Here is a 9,752-nt window from a genome sequence, read left to right as displayed (position 1 = left end):
AGCAGAAGTAGCCGTGGAGACATCTCAGCGTGCAGAATGCATCTCAAGTGTCCCTGACGGATCAAACCACTTTGCATTGGCACGTCTCACATGAATGCAGCCTCAACCCTCAAAGCGGCGCAGATATCATTTCACCAGGCCTTCTGACACAGCATGCAAAATTACATTCCAACATATGCCCAATACTTATGTCATTTAGGAGGAGCTGTAAAAATACCACGTCAGCTATTGCAGAAAATGCACAGGAGAGAAAACGAAAATTAGACAGAAAGGGGAGGGGTCGGGGCAGGGAGATTGCAGGAAGATACAGGTTCATGTTTTATTAAAGCTTTGTTCTTTATGGTTCAGTACAGTCCTTCAGCTCAGTTTGCAATGAAACCTCTTGTTTGGACTTTATAGTTTCTCAGTACGGACCACAAAGTTGTAAAAGGGTGACTGTGCAGTGCTGGAATGCTTATCCAAGAATAGAGGAAGAACTGAGAGAAAAAGGGAATGTTGCACCATACAGCCAAGCAATTTGCATTTCTATTTTATTTCCTCTCTATTTTGTTCCCGCTTCCCCCATCCCCAAAGCCCGTCCCTTCTTATATTACGGGTACGAAATTCCAGAGCTTTCCTTTTAATCCCAGCTTTGACAAGTCATCCCGTCAGGTGATGTGTGGTCCGCCTGCCCCCAGATGATCCTGGACAGTCCATCCCAAACTGTGTTCTCAATCGTTGGCTTTATCATCAGTGACTTTCGATATGTATCCACAACCTCTGGTAACATTCCCTGTGTGTTCTTTTCTTTCTCAAGCATCGGGAGGCATCCGAATGGGGGAGGGGTTATATATCAATACCCGAGCAATGCCGCAGAGATTTCAGCCATTGAAATTGTCCAGATTCTCTTAAATACAAGTTCATAAACATGCAATACTTTCCCTTCAAGATTAGAAATGCGGACAACATAAGAAAAGTCTCCTCCCATTTGTTTTTCAAACATCTATAAACAACAAATAATAAACATTGAAATGGGTCAAGGAAAGCCACATCTTAATGATCATGAGCAGTTAAATAACGCACCAGATTTTAAACAAGGCCTTATAGCAGAAAACAGATGTCTGATCATACACACTTGCACTGTCATAGAGAGTGGAGGAGATACAGCAGAATTTCCAATCTCAAAAAGGATCAAATCAAAGCATCTGGATTACAAATATTGCTGGAACTGTTCAGTGGAAAAGCCAGCACCAGAGCAGAAAAACTTTGCCATGTATATTTGTTCTATCCTTAGAGATTGCTGTTGTTTTGTGTAGAGAACGACCAGCACTTTCTGGCCATTTCCTAAATTAACGTAAACAAATTTTAATAATAAATAAATGAAATAAAAATACATTATGCCATTTAAGCTCACTTACAAAGCAAATCAGGATGCAATAAGCATAATTCAAGCAATAAATCTGCTTTCATGGATATGATTATATTCTTCAGAATAGATTTTATATGTATATATCTATATATAAATGCATATATTTATATACAAGTATGGCACTTGATTACACTTAAGCAAAAAGACACCTCACAAATAAACTCAGTGGGCGCTTTGGTGTTGACATTAAAGAAATCCCAGACTTTTTCAACAAATTGACCCCCTGCTCACACACACAAATGTACACAACAGCAATTTTGCAGTGGAATTAATTCTATAGTCTATGTTAAGGTCAATGGTGCAGTACAGGCAACACAAAACCCATAAATAATATTTGAAGCAAAAGTGTTTGCTATATTAATGACTGTTTGACTGGTGTTTCAAATCTGAGTAGAGACTCTCACAATGTGAATTGTGTCACATAAATGTGATGTCAAACACTGTCAGCATCACGTCGTTAACTTTTTAGTGCAAAACGTATTTACTCCCTTCAAGTACAGCAGAGCAGCTTTGGTCACACTTTACAAGCCAGCGTTCATGTTACGGTGTTATCACATCAGTGAGGACTGAATAAATTAACATGTTGTTATTGTAATGAATGCTTAGAACATGCATTATGTGTGGCATAGACAGTGTCATGTAAAGTGTAACCGCAGCTTATATTGGGGGAATACGCATTCAGGAATTTGCTCTTTGTGTACATCTCAGAGTACAAACGTTGCTAAAAAGTTGCATTTATAGTTTGAACTGCGTTACAAACTTGTTTGTCATCCACAGTTGTCAATGAAGTCTTTAAAACAGTAACAAAAACGTCCTACCCCACTCTCGCAATTCATGACCCTTAAGTGGAGAAGGGAACTCGTCCATAGTTTTGTTCTTTGCGGACGTTCGCTCTTTCAATGCGCTTACACGTAGGCAGAGTCACTGGACTGAGTGCGGCCGAAATTGGGCATACTCATCCGGGGCAAATCCTTGTTCCTAATCTCGTGGACGGACTTCCTCCGGGCCTGCACGCCCCTCACGGCCGTTTTGATCTTCCTCCAGCCCAAATGATTGAGCTCGGCCAGATTGAGTATTACGCAAAAGCCACTTACCGCGAACATGAAGACGAGGAAGACGGTTTTCTCCGTTGGTCTGGACACGTAACACTCCACCTCTTTGATACAAGGGTATCGGTCACACTCATACACGGCCGGCACGTTGAATCCGTACAAGAAATACTGGCCCACCAGGAAGCCGATTTCCAGAGCGTTTCTGAACACCACCTGTATGATATAGAACCGGGAAATGCCTTCCTGGCGCTTCATTTTGGACTTGACGGGCTTAGTTTTCGAATTGGTCATCTCTTTTTCCTCCAAGCAGTCGGGCTCGGCCTCTTTGGTGGGGTTCTCCGAGTTTTGAAGTACTCCATTCACGATGGTGTTCTTGATCTTTTGATTCTTGCTTTCCTCTCGTTTCAACGAATCTTGCTCCTTGTTGTCCAGTGTGAGGAAGACGGTGGCGGTGGAATACCGCCGTTCTTTATGCTTTGCTCCCTGATGGACCGAGTACGTGATGAAGCAAAGACTTGGCGTGCACACCATGATGATCTGAAAGACCCAATATCGGATGTGAGATATGGGGAAAGCCTTATCGTAACATGCCTGGTTACAGCCCGGCTGTAAGGCGTTACAGACAAACATGGTCTGCTCGTCATCGTACACTGTCTCTCCAACTATAGCTACGATTAAGATCCGGAAAATCACCACCACAGTTAGTAGGATCCTAGAAAATGAGCAAACACAAAATAAACGTGTCACAATGTATGACCAGTTCAACTGTACAGTCAATCAGTGTGGCTCTCCAGCACTGTCCAGTGCTCAAAATGAGGTTCACTATGATTGAACGCTATCTTGCAGTTAAATTTTTCACATATGTTTCTTTATTTATTCTAGACCCCTGTTTCTGTGCACAGTGAGCAAACTGAAAAATATATTAAACAAAACAATGTGCTTCAAAAATGCTCTTACATCAATGTAACATCAATGATTCAACCTGATTATACTAGGTTAGACCAACAAAACTTATTTTAAGGGTTATATCAGGTAGAAATAGCTCCTTGAGGTAACATTTACAGTGTGAGAAGCATCACTTTGCCTCCAAACAAGGCTTTGAATATAGCAATAAATAAACACAGTAAACGAGTCAATGAAAGACAGGTTAACAAAAGGGAGGTGTGTTCCGAACAATTTGATCCAGTTATATTTCACTGCCATTGCAGCATGTTGCATGTTACAATATATTTTAGTATGCCATGTTTGCTTGTTATTTTATTTTTTATTTTTTTCATATAATGCTTTTCAATGAGTTCAACATCAGGCGTTAATGTTTTTGTGCACAGTTGGCAAGCATCACTGTGCCTCAAATCGTGGCGTTAAATGAAGCCCCATAAAATATAGAATAAGTGTGCCAATATATGACCGGTGCTGAGTGTGGGTCTGAGTGAAGGGAGCTGTCCGGTGCTGAAATTGAGGTGCGTTCACAACGATTGCATTTTTTACCATCATTTTATAATGAAGGTATTAAACAAATATCTTTTAAAATGTCATGTTTGTTTCCTCTTTTATATTATTGTATTTTAAAGCGTTTTATAGCCGGTAATGTCTGTTTAATATGCAAAGCTGGCAAGATGGATCTCTTTGAATAATATCGTGGTGTTAAATGAAGCACTAAAAAAAATATATTGTTTTTTAAATACAAAATTCAAAAACAGAATAAATGTGCCAATTTATGACCGGTTCGCAAATGAGTGTTGGTTAGAGTGAAGGGAGCTGTCCGGTGCTGAAATCGAGGTGCGTTCACAACGATAGAATGAGGCATTTCAGTTACATTTCACTGTTGTTTAATCAAAATCTAATTGATGTATTACACAAATATCTTTTGAAATGTCACGTTTGTTTCATATTATTCGATACTGTATTTAAAAGATTGATATGGGCGGTAACGCCTGTTTTTTTGTGTACAGCTGGCAGGATGGACCACTTTGCCTGAAACGCGGTTTTGATTGAAGCCAAATTTGATTGAATAAAAAAATAACAAAAAATACAAAATAATCGTGTCAATATATGTTCAGTTCAACTGTATTGTTCATCAGTTAATCAGGGTTAAAGTGAAAGGAAACTCGCATTTTAACTGCGTTCCATTATGGACTGCACGTCTTGTGCAATGTTGTCTCATTTTTTATATTGCATTTTAATGAGTGAAATAGGTAGAAAACCCATAATTTTGCCATCAAACGGTTTTAAAGCTTCAGATTTCAATGGCACCTATACTTGCTCTTACCTTCCTATCATCGTGGAGTGCTGCTGGACAGCAGCCTCCAGGAGCCTCTCTAGTATGGTCCATTCCCCCATGGCTGTTCATCCGCAGACAGGCAAGAAATCCGGGGAAAAGCGTGAATGTGTGCTGATTATTGTCCGCCGTGATCGGGCACACGCATGGATGAGGCGCACTGCGCTGTGGCAGTACTGATGATGGAGGATCCACACTTCCCTTCGCCCTCAGTCTGGACTGGAGTCATGTAAGCCCTCCTATTTTCGATCTCCACAGCAGATTGATGGGTTTGGGTGGAGGGCGGCTGGATTGAATGTGCTTTCACTGCTGTGGAGAGCTTGATGCGTCATATGAACAACAGGGGCTTTTTTGCCGGTTCCGAAATATTCAGAATTCATATCTGGGATATTCTAGAGATCATAAGATATGGATGTGCTGGGACTGTAGGCGTGTTTTCAGTCCATTGATGGTGAAACCTGCATTCTGAGCATCGTCTCTCATATTGAAGAGTGTGGATGTGGCCTTTTTATTTTTGGGATTTATTTAGAATCTCATACTTGTTGCTGTGTATTTGAACGCAAACGTCCATCGGTATATTGGAGAGCTTCGGCACCGCCCTGTTCAAATGAAGCCGTCTGAAACACGTTTATTATATAGCTCATTCAGGTCACGCTCTGGATACTGCGAGGTGAAAGTGTCATCTCCTGAGTTGTTCTTTAAAAAGAGGCTCCTTTGGCACCGCCTCCTTGTTGGGCGTAGACATGCGCAGTTCCGATAAAATATAATGTACAATAAGGTCAGCGAGTGCATTAAGAGGTGTTTGTACAAAGGCATTCGGCTATTAAAGCATTTTATCTGTGTTACTTTCTACTGTAATATTGGTTGTGGCATCTGCTAAATGACTTGCAGTATTACAGCATGTAACATTATTGTAAATGACTTTAACAATGAATAGCTGATGCCAACTTTTACGACGTGATATTATAAGCAAATTCAATTTTTATACCTCACTTCACACTTTTCAGTTCTCCTGTTGTGCTAAGGTGCTCCCTGAATATCACAGTTTTATGACAAACTCCCATTTTTCTGATGTTTTTGCTTGTCACATAGTATTTTGACTGTATAGTAGTATGTGAATACACTCAAAAATGTAACTTTAGGCTATTTTTATGATTTACGCATTTAAATTTCATAACAATCGTCCATAACAAAATTAATTTAAGAAAACAAAAACAAAAAAATTATATATATTATTATAATATTATATATACCCTGTATATATATATACCTAAGATTACTCAGTTCAATTTGATGAAATTTTGTGATAAAATTGAAATTCATAAATTTAACAATAATTTTTGGAGAGAGATGAAGGGCTTGTTTCTCCCCTCACCTGACCTGTGTTCTTGTTTATTGTATTTTCTGTCTTTTTTTGCCATTGACATACAAGTGCCAGCTTTACATATCACATACAGAGGTTGTACTACAAGGCGAGTGAATTAATTGGTAAAGAAAAAGTACTCTAAAAGAGTGTGCACTCTGGCACTTTCAGTCAGAATGGTCACAAAAACTCACATGAACATTTGAAAATCAATGCGCAGTATCAAATACTCTGATCAAAGAATGAATGATAGCAATTGTATAGAGCACATCAATATAAAGACAAAGACAAATCCTGGACATTTTTAGGCAATTTTGAAATCCCTGCCGGATGCTTTTTCAGGTCCAAAAAAGAGGACATATGTATGGTCACCCTAGTAATATTGATTCATGATTTATACATTCGCTAACTGTGGTGCTTTTCTGCTACAGTGTTAGGAACAGACATGTAATATGCCACAAACAGATATTTCCCATTATGTAGCCAGGAGTTTCAGTCTAAAAATGTAGGGAAGATTATAATAGCAACCAGACTCCAATGACTGATGCTTGAAACAACAAACAACACAGTCAGCCAGGTTAGCTAGAAAGCTAACAACCAGGTCTTTCTCTCTAAAAATGTGCTATTTTCAACTTTCAACATCTGACATTACACTACTCATTTTAAGAAATGAGAGAAAATAAATATATAAATGTCATAATGACATTGTCATCTTCTCAGGATGTGAACTCTACAAGTACAAGTAAGTGTCTCCTCTTTTTATTACTTTATCTTAGATATTATTTGGTCTGTCAGTGAGGGACAATTATAAAGTATCATCCCTGTTACCATCATTTTATATATACATTATATTTATATATAGAGTGGTGGACAAAAATATTGGCACCCTTGTTAAATATGAGCAAAGAAGGCTGTGAAAAAAATATGCATTGTTTATGCTTTTGATCTTTCATTAAACAAATTCACAAAAATCTAACTTTTATTTGAAGTAAAACAATTGAAACATTATTAAATAAATTTTTTTCTCCAAAATGCATTGGCCACAATTATTGGCGTCCCAAGAAATTCTTATGAGTAAAATATATCTGAAGTATATTCCCATTGATATTTTAGTGCACCTGTGTGACTAGGAACATGAAATTGTTCATTCATGACTTACTGTTTCACAGGGGTATAAATACGAGGTAACAGGCCAAATTCCCATAATCATCAATCATATACCATATGGAAAATACCAATTTTCACCATCAGGGCAATGAACTGGAGAGCTTAAAAATCGGCCTGAAAAAGGACGTGTGTCTACATTGTCTCCACACACAGTGAGGAGGATGTTTCAAGTGGCCAAAGAATCTCCAAGTATCACAGCTGGAGAATTGCAGAAAGTAGTTGGGTCTTGTGGTCAGAAAGTCTCAAAACATTTGGGAGGGTAAAAAAGCCTTTGTTCTCATCCAACAACAAACTCAAGTGTCTCCAGTTTGCCAGACACTACTGGAACATCAAATGGACCGGGTTCTGTGGTCAGATGAAACAAAAAAAGAGCTTTTTGGCCGCAAACACCGGAGTGCCCACAGTTAAATGTGGTGGAGGATCTTTAATGTTGTGGGGCTGTTTTTCTGCTAGAGCTCCTGGACATCTTGTTCGGATACAGGGCATCACAGACTCTATCAAATACCAACAGATACAAAATAAACACCTGGCTGCCTCTGCCAGAAAGCTTAAAATGGGCCCTGGTTGGATCTTCTGGCAGGACAAGTATCATAAACATCAAAATCAACACAAAAATGGTTCACTGACCACAAAATAAAGGTTCTGCCATGGTCATCCCAGTCCCCAGACCTGAACCCCATAGAAATGTAATGGGGTGAACAGAAGAGGAGCCAACATGGAAGGATCTGGAGAGATTCTGTGAGGAATGATCTCAGATCACTTGTCATCTGTTCTCTAACCTCATCATGCATTATAAGAGAAGACTCGGAGCTGTTATCTTGGCAAAGGGAGGTTGCACAAAGTATTGAATAAAAGGGTGCCAATAATTGTGGCCAATGCATTTTAGAGAATTTTTTTTATTTAATAATAAGATTTTTCCAGTTTCAATTGTTTTACTTCAATTAAAGGTTAGATTTTTGTGAATTATTTTAATGAAATATCATAAGGATAAACAATACAGACTTCTTTACTCATATTTACCAAGGGGGCCAATATTTTTGTCCACCACTCTATATATATATATATATAACTGATAAATAAATAGTGGTTATTTGTAGATATGTAAGTGTTAAATTCTCTCTCTAATAAACACATTGTAGTGTCATGACCTTGAACATACATTTTGTGATGGCTAAATAAACTGTAAAACTGTCAACCTTGTTACATTTTTGTTTTAAAGTCATAGCTATATCCCAACATATTTTTTTAATTTAGCTTGAGTGCACTATTTTAATACATAAAGACTTTGCATTTGTCTGATAGAATGTTTAAAATCTAACAGAAATGTACTTTAAAAATTACCTTTTTGAAATGGAAAATGCGTGGATTTTGTGGAATGGTCTCTGTTAATTGTGCACGTCCTAAACCTGAGCCCGATGTTAAATTCCTGACCTGAAGAGATGATTTCACATCAAAGCCTTTGTCTCATATGTCTTCATATGTCTTTGAAAGTTGACCACTTTTATCTCTACATCAGCAATTGAGGAAATTATCTGGTTAAGACTTTATTCCAAAAAAAAAAAGTTAAAATGCTCCATAAAGGTTTAAATACTCCACAGAGTATTCATCTATTCAGAATATTCCCCCTTAGTGTATTTAAAATGAAGAATCTGAAACACATATTGTTCTTCTTCATTAAACTATGCTACCTCCTGTAAGGGGCTATATAAATGTAATTTATTTATTATTATTATTATATTTAACTAAATATTTATCATAAAAATTCCTGATAGATTTACGGGACTTGTTTGTACGCTATATTGACTTTATTTTAATTTATTTTAATGTTTGAATATGTATTTATTATTCACTGCAGAAATATGTGCTTGACATTTCACATTTTGCGTGATGCCTCCTGTCTTCAGAATAATGTTGTTATACATGCACAGACAAACAATAATTCTGTTTCAGGTGGATATTAATATCAGAAATACCAGGAGAAACGTCTAGGTTATGGATGTAACCTCCGTTCCCTGATGGAGGGAACGAGACGTTGTGTCGGAGAAGCGACACTAGGGGTCTCTCTTGAGCGCCGAATATGCCTCTGATCCATTGAAAAAAGGCCAATGAGAAGTTGGCGGTCAGTATTTGCATACCCGCCCCCGGACATACGGGTATAAAGGCGAGGCAAATACTAGAGTTCATTCAGGATTTTTCTGAGGAGCCGGAAATGGTTCTGGCCACTACAGCGTTTTGGCTCAGCGACGTGGCTGGGAAGACACAACGTCTCATTCCCTCCATCAGGGAACGGAGGTTACATCTCTCCACGTTGTGTCGGAGAAGCAACTCTAGGGGTCCAATTTAAATCCGCCATGCGCTGAGCCATGTACGTGTTCTGCTGACACAGGAGCGGGCAGGTATTTGTTACGTGCCATATGACCAGCTGTGTCAGACTGCACGTACCCTTCCCCAATGCCCCAGAAAAGTCTTCGGAATCCTTATGGT

General features: G+C 38.6%; 1 protein-coding gene across 1 annotated transcript in view; it reads right to left on the bottom strand.

Moving 5' to 3' along the window:
• The window catches only part of LOC127662862 (gap junction delta-2 protein-like), a 5,895-nt gene extending 800 nt beyond the window's left edge, over nt 1–5,095 (bottom strand). The window contains exons 1-2 of the mRNA XM_052154243.1: nt 4,730–5,095; nt 1–3,172 (exon numbers count right to left, since the gene is read on the bottom strand). The exon at nt 1–3,172 is cut by the window's left edge and continues 800 nt beyond it. Coding sequence (XP_052010203.1) covers nt 2,314–3,172; nt 4,730–4,800 — 930 coding nt within the window. The 5' untranslated portion in view covers nt 4,801–5,095 and the 3' untranslated portion in view covers nt 1–2,313. The remainder of the gene's footprint in view (nt 3,173–4,729) is intronic.
• Between the last annotated feature and the right edge of the window lie 4,657 nt (nt 5,096–9,752).

This window comes from Xyrauchen texanus, chromosome 22 (assembly GCF_025860055.1).
Source record: "Xyrauchen texanus isolate HMW12.3.18 chromosome 22, RBS_HiC_50CHRs, whole genome shotgun sequence".
Lineage (NCBI taxonomy): Eukaryota > Metazoa > Chordata > Actinopteri > Cypriniformes > Catostomidae > Xyrauchen > Xyrauchen texanus.
The sequence above is the reverse complement of the archived record's forward strand: the minus strand, read 5'-3'. Positions and strand labels throughout refer to the sequence as shown.